The 19,150-nt window shown below is 43.1% G+C and overlaps 1 protein-coding gene across 1 annotated transcript in view; it reads left to right on the top strand.

Annotated features, from left to right (window-relative positions):
- LOC138973590 (uncharacterized) overlaps window positions 1–9,392 on the top strand; it is a 171,523-nt gene extending 162,131 nt beyond the window's left edge. Inside the window, exon 5 of the mRNA XM_070346302.1 lies at window positions 9,214–9,392. Coding sequence (XP_070202403.1) covers window positions 9,214–9,247 — 34 coding nt within the window. The 3' untranslated portion in view covers window positions 9,248–9,392. The remainder of the gene's footprint in view (window positions 1–9,213) is intronic.
- The last annotated feature ends 9,758 nt before the right edge of the window (window positions 9,393–19,150 follow it).

Here is a 19,150-nt window from a genome sequence, read left to right as displayed (position 1 = left end):
AATCTTCAAGAACAGTAACAGATGCGCCACCTACTCAAATGTCATGTACATATTTTATCAGACATGGGTGGTATGAGGATTTCAACACGAAATTAGTTTTTAAGAAGTTGACTCATTCAAAGCGGTGAGCGCAAATGTCGGCTTACGCCCAGCAAAGCTCACTGCCGACACGCGTTAACTGATCAATGGCTCTTGAAAAAGCATTTTCCAAGAATTTGTGTGTGCGTTTAAACAAGTGCGCTGTGAACAGCCATTGTTAAAACTGTATTACATTTAAGAGTAAATTTAAGTTTTCATGTTTCTAAATGCATGCTAATTTTAATTTTGTTTCTGTTTAATCGGACAGGGTACATCTTTATTTTTTCAAACTCTTTCTGGTATGTCGCATAGCAGCAGAACTAATATATCAAATGACTTGAGATTCCGTGTGTAGTTTACGACATGCGTTAGCACACATCTCAGAAAGTATGAAAACAATGCGTTGACGAGTTACTCAAATGTACCATGTTTTGTTTCATTACCCGCTTGTATGCCTGCTGAGAGGATTGACACCTAGCTACACCGCTCAGCATGCCATAGCGTCCATGTTAGACAAGATAGTATCTTATGTGAACAAAACTGACTGTTTTGGGTGCAGATGTAATTGTCCTGTCTAATGGCATGCTAAACATGTTTCGATTTAGTTTTTTTCTGATTTGTTGTCGATTTTATCGCGGGAACCTTGATTTTGAGAATTTGAGTTTGGGGGGTGTCTGTAGTGTAGGTTCCACTGTATTGACACTGCGTCATGTAAACTCAATCTGTTTTCTGAACAAGGTAGGGAAATCAATGACGTTTTCAGTCATTTACTTGGTTTTACAATCATCAACCTCATCAAAAAGATCTGCCCTCAAACGCATGTGTAAAGTTTTTTTATGACGAGCAGTGTAGAATATAGAGCAGCTTTGATTCGTGTAACCTTCTTCAACTTTGTAGAAATTGTCATTATATCGTTACCCAGCTACACTCTTTCAAAGAAGTACAGATTTTCACAGTGCTTGACAAAAGACCCCGTTTTGAAGCACAACCCAAAAGTAACTCTTTTGAAACCTCGTCATTTATGACGTAGTGACCTAGTGACGTCATCTCTGAGAGGTATACTAGCTAAATGTTTGGCTTTTCAAATGATATATTACTTTTTTATGATCAGTGACCTGAGACATTCATAATAGCCGTTTGATCTTTTTGTTTGGATCATACCTCGTACCGCACGACCCTCATCTCGATTCCCTCTCTATGTTAAAACATTTAGTCAAAACCTGACTAAATGTAAACAAAATTGTAACTCAAAAGTAGATAACATTAACTATGTTTTTGTTTACGTTGCGATCCAAGCCGACAGAAATGACTGGCTATATTCAAGTTTTGGTTGTAAAAGAACAAAAAACCACGATGTTCCCCCATCCCCAGAACTCAGTGTTTGTTTATCATGGGTCTTTATATTAAATGGTCCAAAGAAGTTCAATGTAAGAATACTTTTCAGTGAATTCTGCAGTTTGATCTGGGTCGACGACACTTCCAGCTGAGTCATTGCCGCCGGCTGGTCCACCCACAGGGATGTCGTGTATATACACATAGTCTGCTGAGTCTTGGATGCTCTCCCCTGGAGGAGCCTCCTGGCCCTGCCCGTCTGTCCCGCCAGCGTCGTCTTGAATGTCCTCCTTCTTTCGCCAGCTAAACTTGTTAGACAGCAGCTTCCCACACGAGATGCAGAACAGAAAGCTTAAAAGACACATGCCAGCACCCCCGCAGAAAATGCACTTGAGGAATCGGGAACATTTTGAAGGCGGTTCTTCTTCATCTGCAGACTCTTCTGCGTCGTTGCCTTCTTCCTCTTTCTTGTCCTCCTTGCCTCCTAGTGAAAGAAAGGGCAGCCACCCTGCGTTGCCAAGGATCTGACATACCTGGACAAGGGTAGCCATGAAGGCCCAGGTGAGAGGGGCACCCGCAACAACACCCACCGCTATCTTCTCGTTCGGGGTCAGTAGTGGCTTCGGGGGTACCGCTGGAAGGACAGAGTCAGTAAGCAAACAAAGTGTGTTCAAAAGAACTGCAAGAAAAGCTAACCTTATTAACCCACCTTTACCAAACAAATCAAAATCAAAACCAGACCATATTCTGCTTTAGCTGAACAGACATTGAACAAAGTGACAATGTTATACTCTTTGACCTGAACTCGACTGTACTGCAGAAAGTATTTATCAACACATGTAGTAAAGAAAGAAACACCTGCAGATAAGTAAGTTACAAAGAGAGTGTGTTTTCAGTCACAACACGGCTGGGTGTTGGGTTGAGGCCGGAACAACTATTGAGAAACCTATGTCGTAACGCCCTGTTGTCTTTTGCGGTTCTGATGCTGTTAGTATGAACTTATCTGTGCTCAAATTTAGAATTGATTTGACCCGGGGTTATTGTGGTATAACGCTTTTTTTTAGAAAAGGACTTCGTCTTATTTACGACGAAAGGTGTATCATTCCCAGGCCTGCATGTTGAAGGCTGGCAGCAGAATATTCAGGGATGGCTGGAACAGGACCACTGAGACCAAGGTCACCATGAGAGCCCTGAGGTAGGAAGGGTCACACGAGCCGAGACAAGTTGTATTTTTGCGCTTTCTGAGTAAACCAGTGTTGGTCAGACACCTGGGCACAGTCACAATCGCATTCGGGAAGTGAATGACCCTCGGCTGTGTGATCCCAGCCTTCCCATTGGAACTATAGCACTTCCACTCTGGGTTGGAGTCGACCGATGCCCGAAAAACCCACGCTCTCCTTATGGAATTTGAACCACGATCTCCCGGCCCGCAGTCCGATGCGCTAACCACTGCGCCAGGGTGGCCGGTAGTCGTCAGTTTGTACTTCCAGTGCGACTCGTTGTAAGCTTATCTACAATAGCACGTTATTGTCTACCTCTGAATCTAAAACGCAACAAACGGCTGCGACGCACACGGACTAGAGCGGTGGCGATTGACCGTTCAAAAGAACTGGCGCTATTTCCGGGCTTTTCTTTTTTCAAACTTTCAAAACTTCGAATTGTACTTGTCTTAATGAAAAAAGAATTATTTTATGATTTAAGAATGGCAATAAATTAAATCACCAAAAGAATAGATGCTTTCACCAAAAGAATTGCTTAGTAAGCAAAAGATATTCCAACAAAAAATCGGATGTTTCCACCCACAAAATAGATGCTTCTAGCAAAAAACGGATTGATTCTACCAAAAGAAGAAATGAGACTTGCAAAAGAATTCTCAACAAAAAAACGAATTATTTCAACAACTTTTTTATCTGTATTTGGTGTTTAACGTCGTTTTCAACCATTCAAGGTTAATTTCAACAACAAAATAGCTACTGTCAGCGAAAAAATATAAAGTTTCAGAGACAAAAATAGTGTCACTCCATATCATAATTGTACGTCCAAAGAAAGTTAAATGAAAATGATAAAATCAGTGTACAGAGCAGTCAAGATCCATGTGTTCACTGCCTGATAAGCGCTGGTCTCGACAGCTTTGGGCGCCCGCGCTTTCGCTTCTGGCCGATTGGTATGGTCTTGGCCTGGGCAGGGGGGTTGGTCACCTCCAGACGAATCTTCATGCCCATGGAATGATGACACACGTAGCACTTGAGGAACTCCGGACAGTTGCAGAAAAACTGATTGTTTTTGTCGATCGTAATCTTCCACACCGACCTCCGACATGTGGCATACTCCTCGAAGTCAGCATAGGACGATGATTCAACCTTTTCTTCGGTGAATTCTCGGTCTTTGGTCCACTGCTTTCCAATTCCCCGTCGTCTTGTAGCTGGTGGCTCACTGTCAGACTCCGACGTATCATTATCAAATCTCACTGGATCGATCCTCTCAAAATCCATCTCTCCACCTTCAAACTCCATTTTCAACTGACAGAATCTGTGTCCTTGCTTGATTCAGCTGAATTTGTGATCACAAATCACCTCTGCTTAAGCGAAATCAGTGAGTCAAAACAATGACCACCACTCACACTGTGTTTCACTGTGTTGGAGAATGACTATCCGTTTCTTTTGTTGAAACTATATTTTCTTTTGCCTGAAGTAGTCAATCTTTTGCCTGATTATATTTTCTTTTGCCTGAGTATATTTGCTTTTGCCAGTTTATTTTATTTTTTGTTCAGACAGCAATTTTTTTGGCGGATCAAATTTTTTGTGTGTACTTTAATTCTTTGTCACTCAAGCCATCTTTTCTTTTGGTGAAAGCATCTATTTTTTTGGTAGAACCATTTCTTCTTTTGGTTCATTAAACGGGTGCCTTTAAGAATGTTGGTGTAACAAGCTGTCAATTTATTATTTAGATTTTAAAAGTTATGTGTAGCACCAAAACGAGGCGTCCGATTGTGATACTCAACAATCCGGCTGCCCACGCAAAATACATTCTTTGAAAATTGCTCGCTCTTTACGTAGGGCATCTAGGATGTTCTCAAGCGATGAGTGTTTACACGAAAGGGTGCGTGTACTGTGTTTACGGGAGGCTTACTGTGCCATTAATATGGCGACCTCCCCTTTTCTTTCCAGGGATGTGTGCACATTGCTTGAAAAAAAATGACCCGGGATTTAAAGATACTAGTATGTCCTTAATTCGCACGCACATACTAACCCTAACAACATGCACTGGCTTACTCACAAAAACATTCATTATTGCATGAACATTCACGCGGATACAGGAAAGCACATCTTCCCCTGCACTTTCTTAGTAGCGGGCTCCACTGTATATCTTATCAATAAAATGTATTAAGGCAATGGATCGCATTTGCAGGTAAATTCATATCAATTTTGCAACCGATCTTGGAAAAGGACAAAAACGAGGCTCGGTAACCATGGAATACGGAACGTACTCACCTACTCAGGTAACAGAAGCAAAGAAGCAGGTCATGGGATAAACTAGCGTTACGGGTGGCCGAGTGGTAACGCACTTGCGCTCGGAAGCGAGAGGTTGCGAGTTCGACCCTGGGTCAGGGCGTTAGCAATTTTCTCCTTCCCCTTTCCTAACTTAGGTGGTGGGTTCAAGTGCTAGTCTTTCGGATGAAACAAAAAACCGAGGTCCCTTCGTGTACACTACATTGGGGTGTGCACGTTAAATATCCCACGATTGATAAAAGGGTATTTCCTGGCAAAATTGTACAGGCATAGATAAAAAAAAATTCCACCAAAATACCCGTGTGACTTGGAATAATAGGCCGTGAAAAGTAGGATATGCGCCGAAATGGCTGCGATCTGCTGGTCGATGTGGATGCGTGATGTATTGTGTAAAAAATTCCATCTCACACGGCATAAATATACTGTTCAAAAAAAGAAACGCATAGTTGCTACTTGCCAAATTTGTTTTATTTTTCGAAAAAATTAACAGAAAATCCAATATTTAGATTATTTGTTTGAAATTTGGTATGGACACAGTTGAATGCACACACAGTTCATTTGCATCTTCAAATCAATCAGTCAATCAATACGATTGGGTGCCGAGGCTGTCAAGTCAGTAGGGGGTGTGACTGCCTTGAGCAGCAACAACTGCCCGGCACCTTCTGGGCATGGACTGGATCAGATGCCGGATATCTTGCTGTGGGATGGTGTCCCACTCCTCCTGAAGTGCCTGCAATAGATCGCGGTGATTTGCCGGCGCTTCTTCTCGCCTGCGCACACGTTTGTCCAATTCATCCCAGAGGTGTTCTATCGGGCGACATGGATGGCCAGGGAAGCACCTGGACATGGTGGTCGGTGAGGAACTGGGTGGTGAGTCGTGCTGTGTGCGGGCGAGCGTTGTCCTGCTGGAATATGGCATCCTGGTCAGCCAGAAGAGGAAGGGCGTGTGGGCGCAGAATTTCCTCCACGTATCGCTGGGCAGTTATGCGCCCTTGGACGTGCACCAGGGTGCTCCTTCCAGCGGTATTGATCGCCCCCCACACCATGACGCCTCCACCACCATGAACGGGTGCCTCATCCACACAGTTGGGCGCGTAACGTTCGTTTACTCTCCGGTAGACCCTCCTCCGACCATCATGTCGCTGGAGCAGGAAGTAGGACTCGTCGCTGAACCACACGTGTCTCCAGTGATTCCGGACGGTCCAGCGAAGGTGCTGGTTGCCCCACTGCACTCGGTTCTGGCGATGGCGGCGGGTGAGGACAGCTCCTCTGTGAGGTCTGCGAGCTCTCAAACCAGCTTCATGCAGGCTGTTCCGCACGGTCTGGTCCGATAATCGGTGTGGCCCGGGGAGAGCCTGGACAGAAGATGAGGCCGACAGGAAACGATTCCGGAGGTGGCGGAGCCGTATGAAGCGGTCGTGAGCAGCAGTTGTCGCCCTTGGTCTTCCCGCTCGTGGCAAGTCAGCAACGGAGCCAGTGGCTTGAAACCTGACCCACAGTCTACTGATGGTGCTCTGGGACACGTGGAAGTGCTTGGCGATTGCACTTTGACTTTGGCCTGCTTGTAAACGACCCAATGCAATTTGGCGGTCTTCTCTGCTGAATCGGGCCATCTTTCGTCGCTGAATTGTCGTCTGATTTCTTTGTGGCGAACAATCCGCTTTTATGGGTTTTGGAAGACATGGTGAGAGCTCAATATTCCCCGAGTTTCACGAGATTACACTGAAGCATGACGAGTGGTCATGCCAAATGAGCAATTTTGACATTGTAGCCACTGATAACGCATGCGTCACGTGCAGAGCTCACTTGTGGCAATGGACGAAAGGTCGACGACCAGATAAACATTTTCTGCAGTTTGGTGGATATCCTTGTAGCCATATAACTAAATTAACCAAATATTACAAGCTATGCGTTTCTTTTTTTGAACAGTATAGATCCCTGCGCCTTGAGTCCGAGTCTGGAGATACGCGCGCGATATAAGACTTCATATCATGATACTGTAAAGTAAATCTTAATTAAAGGTTTTACCAATGATATGGAGTAATATTTTGATAATGGAATCATATAATTTGAGTGAGCTGAGAAATTATCACAATACAACAACTCATTCGCTGCGTGTCGGAACTGGAATTCCGACACCTGTGTTTAGCGTTGGCCGCGTGCCGGTACTTGAGTTCCGACGGATATCACGAATTTATAACGGTGTAAACGGTCCTGCTGACCAAGGGAAACAACCCCTGCAATGAACTTCTATCTGTCTACAGTGGAACCATTCACTGTAAACAGTTCCTTGCAACGAACCATAACCAGGACAACCGCGACCTTTCTCGTCGCAAGCAACCTCCACACAGACACTCTGATGAGGACATGGGTGCACGCTCCATCCCAAACCACCATTCCCACTCCTACCCCCCACCACCTCCACCCCCACCGTCCTCTCACCACTACCCCCCACTTATGCCCACCCATACCCCAGTTAACCTCCCCCCACCAGATGAGCGTCATCGCTGGAGCGGCGGTCCTCTTTCAGGTTGGGTGTGTCGGCATATGTAATGTTAATTGCCAGTTTAGCCGTGCCCTTAGCGCTGGGGTGAATGTGATCGCTGTAGAGCGCCAGTCTTGATGCACCACTGCTCGCAGTGAAGCTGGCGGAGTTGTCTATAAAGACAGCATCGAGACGTCGGCAGGCAGCTTCCAGGTTTCTATTTGAAAGGAGGATAGAGTAATTGTCGACCTTTTGCTGGCAGGATGGAGCTGAGACAAACTCTGGCATCAGGAAAGGCTTTGCGACACAGTCCAATGATGTCGGCCCACTCTCTCTCCGACACAGGTCCCATCTTGCAACTGTTGACACCAACATGAACAATCACGCGATTCTCAGGGGCGTGACCACTGTTGACCTCTTAGGTAGAGTGCTGCGCGGCGTGGTTTGGCTTGCAGGGGAAGCAGCGACGACTTGAGGCTTGGGGGTGGGGGTGGGGGAGACAGCGGGAGGAGGAGTGGGGGTAGTGGGGCCCTCGTCTTTCATGTCAGACCCAAAAGAAAGGGTGGTGCACAATGATCTTGCGAGAGCCGAACCATTGTTGTCCTCGTTGAACGTATCAATAAGATCCCCTATAATGTCACATTCTTCACTCCATCTTGAGCATCCTCGGCCCTGACACAGGAGCGTGCCGGCAGGAGCAATAGTAAAGTAAAGAGTAATTGTTAAGAACTTCTTTTGGTTTACATTGAAACGGACAACAGTTTTGGCCAGTTCCTGTGGGGCGACAATTGGTGACTCGAAGGACGGGACATAGTCAAGTTGAATAACTGTGTTGTCCTTGTCAAAGTCCTGACATGAAAATGTAAACAAATCTCCTTGGAGTGCAGTATAGCGCAGAAGGAGGGCGCTTCTCCACACTAAAATCTCGTTTACTCCGCAGAAAATTCTTTTTTGGTTGGCGTCCAAAGTTGGGAGGAGACTGGCTGATCGCTTCGCACATACGGAGGACGCCATGATTACATACACGCAGCACACTATAGTAACACACACATTGTTCAGCACATTTTCACACTCGCCGGGGCAGGCACAGAACTTCACACATGTTGCATCACGACAGTCCAGCGGGCGACAGTGCACACTCTTCACTGATTGGTAAAAGATTCACAAGCAACAGTGAGATTACAACCAGTGCAAATTCAGTTGTGACTTTCCACAGGACTGCAGGAACATTCCTATCTCTGGCACTCCCAGTCTACAGCTACAAGATAACAGTGCCAGCCAGTGATTAATGACATGTGTTGTCCAGGGCGCGAATACTCACACAAAAAGAACAAAGAAATACGTCTGTATCTTCGCAGAAAAATAAATTCACAAGTATATCTTTCATATGAAGAACATAATATGTACTGTTATATCCGTGCACAGCAATTTTTGGAACTTTAAAGCACAGTTGAACTGGGTAAATTCCATCGAAATCCGCAGCTCTCGCAGGGCACGTCCGTACCCTTTGAGAGATGAGTTCCAAAGGGGAGAGAGAGAGAGAGAGAGAGAGAGACAGAGAGAGAGACAGACAGAGAGAGAGGAGACAGAGGGAGATACAGAGACACAAGGAGAGACATACACACACACACACATACACACACACACACGCACACATATCTGTTCTTGGGGGCGGGGGGGGGGGGGGCGCTATGGTGTAACCTCAGCCGACAAAAAGTCTTTGTTCAACTTGTCACGCGTGTAAGAAATGCGAAAACAATAGATGTATAAAACTATGTTTGTTTAATCTGTATTCTCCCTTTGTTTCAGGGAAAAATCCACCAGAAACACGGCTGCGTTTTGAGAGTCATCAGTAGACTAAGCTTTCGGCAATGCCAACATTGTCAAAGTCTGATATACGTATGCTGTATAAATGTGTACAATAGTCCTGTTCTTTACTTAGCTTGTATCTGTTAAGATACTCAACACAAGCTAATCAAGATCATATCTATATTGCTATTTCATATGTTACGTGGATTTCCATTGGTCAATTGGGCAAAACTGAGCTCATTGTAAAAGTGATATCGACGACATTTCCGTCGATATCAGTTTTGATATCGACGACCTCTTTATTGCTTCCCCACTTCAAAAACAAAAACACCTAAATTTAAAAACAAACAAATATATATGAAAATGTAATGATCCCAGAATTTAGTTGAGCAAGTGACTAAAGACTTTTTGAAAGAAAAGACATTTTTAAATACTGAAAAGTACAAGAAAAGAGTGAACAAAAAGAAATAATAATCAGAGGGAGGGATATGGAACAGCCAAAACTGAGACAAATACTTTTGTAATTTCTTTACAGTATATACAAAATGTCCAGAGAATTAGCAATATATCTAACATTGACTGACTGTGTGATGATATCTTCTGCTATTGGTCTGTTTCGACAGTGATATCAAAATCTCGACCTCCGGTCTCGATTTTGATATCACTGTCTCAACAGACCATAGCAGAAGATATCATCACACAGTCCGTCAATATTGGATAATGTTAGCAGAATGTAATAGTTATGATTTTCATGTGGATAGCGTTCATCATGTCGCATTTGTCAATTGTACAAGTACTTGATAATTACTTACCTGATAGTTGTTCGTACCAGCATTTAAGATGTTTGTGTTTCATTGTTTGCATCAACAATTGTTTTATAAACACGTGACATGTAAGTTTGTCTCTATTTGGTTTATGCCCTTATGACTTCGCATTTATTTCATCCACCACAGTTTATAGTATTCGTCCGGCATAAAACAGGTTGATAGTTTGTTTTCTCCTTTTTTTCTGTAGAAATTATTGTCCTGTCTTGTATTCTGTACTAGCAAGATCTAGATGTGGCACTGTTCAGCACGTGTACGGAAACGTGTACGGGTAACGTCATCAAATCTAGTTTTTACGTCAAGCGTTTGCCAAGATCTGAAGTCATGGTTGGGGAAAAACAACGTATGATTTGGAACATTGGAGAAAAAAAGTGAGTCACGGGTGACGCAATATCTACACGTACACGTACATGTCTTTGCTACACGTTCGATCATCTAGAACACTGTAGTATCGTGCCAAGCCACTGTCGTATAGCATAACCTTTGCCGTGCTTCCTGGGTTCACCTGTACCCAGAGACACACTAAAATCATTGTAACTCTGAAACCATTAAAGGTATCGTTTTGAAATTTTAAGTATCTCTCACACACCTAATTTGCTCTCTGTCTGCACATTTTTAGTGTGTACATGACAAAACATTAAAATTAATTGATTATGTTAATTAACATAAACACTACCGATTGCGCGGGTTCACGCAAACCCATAATTTTAAAGAGTAGTAGTGATTGTAACTATCCCTCTGCCGACGGCGCGGGTTCTGCTACACCCATAATTACCAAAGCGGCGGAACAGTGTCTGTCTGCCTGTTTGTCTCCAAGAGACTGTCTGTCTCTCTGTCTGTCTGTCCGTATCTCTCTGTCTGTATGTCTGTTGTCAGTTGCTCTGTCTGTCTGTCTGTCTGTCTATCTGTCTTCGTCGCGATATAACCTTCGTGGTTGAAAACGACGTTAAACACCAAATAAAGAAAGAAAGAAAGTCTATCTGTCTATCCGTCTATCTGTCTATCCGTCTATCTGACTGTCTGTCTATCTGACTGTCTGTCTCTCTCTCTCTCTGTCTCTCTCTCTCTTTGTCTCTGTCTGTCTCTCTCTCTCTGTCTCTCTCTCTCTCTCTGTGTCTCTCTCTCTTAGTCTCTCTCTCTGTCTCTCCCTCTTAGTCTCTCTCTTTGTCTCTCTTTCTTAGTCTCTCTCTCTCTCTTTCTTAGTCTCTCTCTCTCTTTCTTAGTCTCTCTCTCTCTCTTTCTCAGTCTCTCTCTCTTTCTTAGTCTCTCTCTCTCTCTTTCTTATTCTCTCTCTCTCTGTCTTTCTTAGTCTCTCTCTCTCTCTCTCTCTCTCTCTCTCTTTCTTAGTCTCTCTCTCTCTCTTTCTTAGTCTCTCTCTCTCTCGTTCTTAGTCTCTCTCTCTCTCTTAGTCTCTCTCTCTCTCTTTCTTAGTCTCTCTCTCTTTCTTAGTCTCTCTCTCTCTCTTTCTTAGTCTCTCTCTCTCTTTCTTAGTCTCTCTCTCTCTTTCTTAGTCTCTCTCTCTCTTTCTTAGTCTCTCTCTCTCTCTTTCTTAGTCTCTCTCTCTCTCTCTCTTTCTTAGTCTATCTCTCTCTCTCTTTCTTAGTTAGTCTCTCTCTCTCTCTTTCTTAGTCTCTCACTCTCTTTCTTAGTCTCTCTCTCTCTCTTTCTTAGTCTCTTTCTCTCTCTTTCTTTGTCTCTCTCTCTCTTTCTTAGTCTCTCTCTCTCTCTCTCTTTCTTAGTCTCTCTCTCTCTTTCTTAGTCTCTCTCTCTCTCTTTCTTAGTCTCTCTCTCTCTCTTTCTTAATCTCTCTCTCTCTCTTTCTTAATCTCTCTCTCTCTCTCTTCTTAGTCTCTCTCTCTCTCTTCCTTAGTCTCTCTCTCTCTCTTTCTTAGTCTCTCTCTCTCTTTCTTAGTCTCTTTCTCTCTCTTTCATAATCTCTCTCTCTCTGTCTTAGTCTATCTCTCTTTCTTAGTCTCTCTCTCTCTCTCTCTTAGTCTCTCTCTCTCTTTCTTAGTCTCTCTCTCTCTTTGTCTCTCTCTCTCTCTCTTTCTTAGTCTCTCTCTCTCTCTTTCTTAGTCTCTCTCTCTTTCTTAGTCTCTCTCTCTCTTTCTTAGTCTCTCTCTCTCTATTTCTTAGTCTCTCTCTCTCTCTTTCTTAGTCTCTCAGTCTCTCTCAGTCTCTCCCTCCCCCTCTCCCTCCCCCTCTCCCTCCCCTGCAAGAAGTCGGTGAAGGGAGAAACTCGATGCACCCACTGAAGTAGCGCTGTGGGTTTCCCTGAACCCACCCCGTCGTTAGAAAAATAAACGGTAACAAGAAGAGCAAACGCTCGATCGAGTCACTTTCGCAGTTCTGAATATTATATGAGGCATCAGATGGACAGGAAGAAATTGCTATTCACAACACAATGAGTCACGTTTACATAAAATTTGAGCCCGGTCACTTTTATAGTTTCCGAGAAAAGCCCAACGTTAAGTTGTGTGTTGCCGAACAGAAAAGGCTAGTTATCTCCCTTGTTTTTCTGATAACGTTCGTAAAAGGCTACAGATGTAAATACTTTGATGTAAAGAATAATCCTACAAAGTTTCAATCACATCCGATGAACTTTGTCAAAGATATAAAATGTCTAATTTTTCCTTTGACGCTGACCTGTGACCTTGAAAAAGGTCAAAGGTCAACGAAACCATCGTTAAAGTGTAGAGGTCATTGGAGGTCACGACTAAACAAAATATGAGCCCGATCGCTTTGATAGTTTCCGAGAAAAGATATAAAATGTCTAATTTTTCCTTTGACGCTGACCTGTGACCTTGAAAAAGGTCAAAGGTCAACGAAACCATCGTTAAAGTGTAGAGGTCATTGGAGGTCACGACTAAACAAAATATGAGCCCGATCGCTTTGATAGTTTCCGAGAAAAGTCCAACGTTAAGGTGGTGTCTACGGACGGCCGGCCGCACAGACTAACACTGACCGATTACATAGAGTCACTTTTTCTCAAGTGACTCAATAAACGGTAAAAACCCTCTTTCAAATGTATGGGTTCAGACAAACCCGCATCGTCGGGCGTGTGTAGTCAAAAGCGGCATCCGGCAAAGGTTAAGGGAGGTAATCTACTGACACACTAATCTCCAGACCCTGAGGAGAGAGATCTGGACCAGGCCGGCGACCCTCCATGAGAAGCTGCTTGGACCCGTGGAGGCTCTACATAAGACCACCAGCTTCATAACCAGAGCTGGACTCCAAGTGTGACCTAGGCGAAGAACAAGAAGAAGAAGATCTACTGACACTAGAACTAAGTTCAGAACTGGAAAGGATCCACTCACCCATGACCCCCTTTCCCCGTTTGTGTTTTAACATTCTTGAGAATTGAGTAACTGTGTAACTCAGACAATCCAGGCAAGTAAGAATGAGTGTCAAGGAAATAAATAACGCGGGGGGTCGAGGGGACCGCTATATATAAGGTCCCCTGACGGGGTCAAGGGGCAGAGCCCGTGGTGGGTGTGTGGGGAAAACTCCGTAAGAAGCTGAAGCATTTTGGCCTTGTAAATATAAATGTACCCCCCTCTGCTGAAATATATATTGTGCATGTAAACAAAACAAAACCCACTGTTTTGTCCCTCTCTACTGGGTAAAAGTGTTTTTTTGTTAAACATTGTTGTTTTGTTTTTACATTTAATCAAGTTTTGACTAAATGTTTTAACATCGAGAGGGAATCGAAACGAGGGTCGTGGTGTATGTGTGTGTGTGCGTGTGTGCGTGCGTGCGTGCTTGCGAGTAGAGCGATTCAGACCAAACTACTGGACCGATCTTTATGAAATTTGACATGAGAGTTCCTGGGTATGATATACCCGAACGTTTTTTTCCTTTTTTTTGATTAATGTCTTTGATGACGTCATATCCGGCTTTTCGTGAAAGTTGAGGCGGCACTGTCACGCTCACATTTTTCAACCAAATTGGTTGAAATTTTGGTCAAGTAATCTCCGACAAAGCCCGGACTTTGGTATCGCATTTCAGCTTGGTGGCTTAAAAATTAGTTAATGACTTCGGTCATTAAAAATCTGAAAATTGTAAAAAACAATATTTTTTTCTAAAACGATCCAAATTTACGTTCATCTTATTCTCCATTATTTGCTGATTCCAAAAACATATAAATATGTTATATTCGGATTAAAAACAAGCTCTGGAAATTAAATATTAAAAAATTATTATCAAAATTAAATTGTCGAAATCAATTTAAAAACACCTTCATCTTATTCCTTGTCGGTTCCTGATTCCAAAAACATATAGATATGATATGTTTGGATTAAAAACACGCTCAGAAAGTTAAAACAAAGAGAGGTACAGAAAAGCGTGCTATCCTTCTTAGCGCAACTACTACCACGCTCTTCTTGTCAATTTCACTGCCTTTGCCATGAGCGGTGGACTGACGATGCTACGAGTATACGGTCTTGCTGAAAAATGGCATTGCGTTCAGTTTCATTCTGTGAGTTCGACAGCTACTTGACTAAATGTTGTATTTTCGCCTTACGCGACTTGTTTGCTTTTGCGGAAGTCCGCGAAATCGTGGAGAGTTGGATTGCCTGGTAAATGCAATGCCAAGTGTTCCTAATTACAGTATAGCATTCGGTTCATTTGTGTTAATTACTTACAAAAACGATATCTATGTTAATTACTTCAGATCTTTTTGACTGGATAAGATGCAGTGGTGTGCTTTGTGTGTGCATTTATTTTGCACTCAACATTGTGTTTAATTCAGTTTAAAATGTGTGTTTGCATGTGTGTCGGTTTATGTTTGCTTGTTTCTTTGTTATTGTCTGTTATTGTTGTCGATGCACACTGTCTTCACGTGCAAAACATAACATGAGTACAGCTCAGTTTCCCACAGGGGGTCACTTTGACACATCTACATGTTTCAGTAATGAATGTGTTGTCTCTTGCTGAAAAGAGTCAGATATCTGGCACAATATGGCAATTTATCGATAAATGAACGTGGCAGATGCTTTGTCTGTTTGCCGCTGGTATCATACAAAAAACAACGGTTTGGCTATCCAACAAGTTTCTTAGTACATATTTTTGAACTAGAGGAATACCCGGCTTCGCCGTGGTGAATCGCGAGACAGAGACGGCCAGCGTGGCGGTTCACCACAATCACCTTTGAAGGCGAAGTCCTGTCAAACGGGATTGAGAATTTTAGAGCTTATTTCTAAGCCCTATATATATATCAAATGCCAGAACATACAGACAGATGATGATAAAATCGTTTATTTAACGTCACTGTAAAAACATTGGCGACATTTGTCTTAGATTAAGAACACACACAGGCACGCACACAAACTTTCCCTTTATGTACAGTGGTTCACCACCCTCCCGCCCCCCGCACACTCTCGCTCATCTAATTAAAAATGGTGTTAAGAGATACTTGGATATAAAATGGTATTTTTAAAAGTTCTGATAAAAATATATAGTAGCTGTATGAGAAGCAATGGCGTCAGCCGCAGCAATGTCTCTTCATATCCAGGAACCAAGTGGGTGCGTGTGCATAAGTCCAGCGATAAGTTTGGGACCTTGTCACCCAAGGTCTTTATTAAAACTTAAAAGATAGCTTAATTTTTCCTTTGAGGTATTTGGCAGAATATTTCTATTTGAGTTTATAAACTGAGTCAGGGGTTGAAAGTGGCATGAGTTCAAATCACACTCCAAAGTCAAATGAGCAATGGTGAGGTCGGATTGACAGGTGCATTTAAGCTCTAGAAATTGGTAATTCCCAGCTTCTGCCCTTAGGCGGTTAATCCTTTTTATTACACGTGGGCATGCATTATAGGTGTTCATCTGTTTTGATGGGGCTTCCCGAATGAGCCAGCCAGAGCTTATAGCCTTGTGCATATATTTGTTCCTCCATTCTCTCCAGAGAAGAGAGTCTGTAAGGCTACTGATCTCAGAAGCAGACAATGGCAGGTCTACCTCGGAGGCGCCCATGCCTTGGGCAGCTTCTTTAGCGGCTTTGTCCGCTTTCTCGTTGCCAGGCACGTTCACGTGTGCTGGACACCAGACAAGGTTAATCTCGCTTCCTTTTTTTATAATTTTATTTGCCAGCTCCTTTATGGCAATGACAAGATCATGTCTTTTTGATCTTTTGTTAGATCTCAATGCTTCAATGGCTGCTTTGGAGTCAGAGAATATAGCTATCTTTTGAGGAGGAGTGTTCTTGAGATTGAGATGAACAAGCGACATGCAGATGGCAAGGAGCTCAGCTGAGAAGATCGAGTTTCTGTTGCACAGTTTAAATTTCCCAGTCATGTCATCGCTGGGGATTACAAAAGCTGCGCCAGCCTTCTTGTCATCCAACACTGACCCGTCTGTGTAAACATGAACATGGCCTTTGTATACAGTATCAATGTGCTCAAGGGCTTGTATCCTGAGCAATAACTGATCATCCTTTGTAGCTGTGCAATATTCTGTGTCAAAATTCATTTCTTTCATTGTCCATGAGGGATCAAGAGATATGGGGTTTTGGGCCACATCATTTGGGTCGACACTGATTTCACTAAAGAGTGAAGCATTGAATTGAGCCAGTGAGGAGAAAGTAGTGCCAAAGTGGGCCTTTTTGTTTTGGACATGATTGTAATGCGGTTGTAGCTCCTCTTTTGTTGAGTTTTGCACTGTGTTGGCTCGAACATTGTAATCTGCGCAGCACTTACGCCGCCACATGTCAAGAGGGAGGAATCCTGCTTGGTGGTATACAATGGCCTGCTTTGAATGCCTTGGGTGTCCGAGGGCAAGCCGAAGGGCACTACATTCCGCTGACTGTAGCTTATCAAGCCATTTTCGAGCCGACGAGAAGTAGGCCTCCTGTCCAAATGATAGTCTTGATCTTATAAGAGCTCTGGTGATGTTTGTTAGAATAACTGGGCACTTTGCCCATGGTTGGGCAGCCAGTATTTTAAGAAGGTTGATGGTCTTATTTGCTTTGGTACAGACAGACAAAAGTCGCCAGACCCCATCACAAACAGAACTCTACAATCCACAGGTGTTGCCTCCACACACACACACACACACACACACACACACACACACACATAGACACAGACACAGAATCCGTATATATCTATCTATATCTATAAATATATGGAGATATATGACAGTGGATTTTTCGCGTGGCTATAAATTGATTCGACCTTTTCACTTTTACAGTAAGTTACGGGTACATGCAAGGAAAGCCCACAACTTCTAAGGCGAACAACTCTGCAGAGTCTGCTGTGAAGGGCGTCGGTAGTCTCCCTGTCACACTCGACCCCATTTGAATGAACTTAGGTCACTCCCAGGTGGAATGGGAACAGCACGAAAATGATTCAGTGGCCTGAACATTTCATGTCGAGTCCCATCGCTGTCGACGACGCCAAATGTAACTGAGTGCCTAAACACCACAATCACCTTTGAAGGCGAAGTCCACTCAAACGGGATTGAGATTAACTGTTTAATAATATGGCTTCTCGAAGGAAGGCTTGAACTTACTGACACACCAATGCCGCGAGACCACATCACAAACAGAACTCTACAATCCACAGGTGTTGCCCACACACACACACACACAAACACACACACACACACACACACACAGAAGCCGTATGTATATATCTATAAATATATAGAGATAGATGACAGTGTATTTTTCGCGTGGCTATAAATTGATTCGACCTTTTTACTTTTACAGTAAGAACAACTTACGGGTGCAATCGTGACATTCTAAAAATAGTAACGTAGTAACGGGAATATGGATTGACGCCACACGAAGGAAGGGAGATAAACGCTGAAAACACTGGAGAAGATAAGGAAGAGTTACTGGGAATGGATCCAGAGAAAAACAGAGAAAAACCAAAATCGGTTCAGCGCTGCGCGCTGAGAGCACGTGTTAAAATATCTCATCGATGAGACTGTGTCCGGGGTCTCTCTGAATAAGCCCACCAAATTTGAAGCAGATCCATCGAGAACCTTGGCCGCGCATCGCGCACAGACACACAGATACACAGACACTAGTCGTTTATATATATAGAAGCCAACACAAATCTACAATTAATGACGTCACAAGGTGACAAATCCCTCCCTGTGTGAGGAGGCTTAACTTACACTTGAAAGCCCATCTTGAAGGCTGCCCAAAGTCGAGAAGGATCGAGCACGAACCGTGTCGGCCTATAACTAGACCAACAGACTCGTAGTGAGTGAGTGGGCAGGCTGATATCTAGATTTGAATGATGTCAAGCAAACCCGGTGTATATGATATATATATATAACAGAGGAACCAAACCGGGTGACAGCAGACCAGTCACAGGAGCTTTCCAAGGAGAATAGAACCGATTTTTGAATAATCTTTCTTTTTATATTTAGTCAAGTTTTGACTAAATATTTTAACATCGAGGGGGAATCGAAACGAGGGTCGTGGTGTATGTGCGTGTGTGCGTGTGTGTGTGTGTGTGTGTGTGTGTGTCTGTCTGTCTGTCTGTGTGTGTGTGTGTGTGTGTAGAGCGATTCAGACTAAACTACTGGACCGATCTTTATGAAATTTGACATGAGAGTTCCTGGGTATGAAATCCCCGAACGTTTTTTTCATTTTTTTGATAAATGTCTTTGATGACGTCATATCCGGCTTTTCGTGAAAGTTGAGGCGGCACTGTCACGCCCTCATTTTTCAACTAAATTGGTTCAAATTTTGGTCAAGTAATCTTCGACGAAGCCCGGACTTCGGTATTGCATTTCAGCTTGGTGGCTTAAAAATTAATTAATGACTTTGGTCATTAAAAATCTGAAAATTGTAAAAAAATATAAAATTTATAAAACGATCCAAATTTACGTTTATCTTTTTCTCCATCATTTGCTGATTCCAAAAACATATAAATATGTTATATTCGGATTAAAAACAAGCTCTGAAAATTAAATATATAAAAATTATTATCAAAATTAAATTGTCGAAATCAATTTAAAAACACTTTCATCTTATTCCTTGTCGGTTCCTGATTCCAAAAACATATAGATATGCTATGTTTGGATTAAAAACACGCTCAGAAAGTTAAAACAAAGAGAGGTACAGAAAAGCGTGCTATCCTTCTTAGCGCAACTACTACCCC

This window comes from Littorina saxatilis, linkage group LG8 (assembly GCF_037325665.1).
Source record: "Littorina saxatilis isolate snail1 linkage group LG8, US_GU_Lsax_2.0, whole genome shotgun sequence".
Lineage (NCBI taxonomy): Eukaryota > Metazoa > Mollusca > Gastropoda > Littorinimorpha > Littorinidae > Littorina > Littorina saxatilis.
Note: the sequence above shows the minus strand (reverse complement) of the source record. Positions and strands in the feature narration are given on the sequence as shown.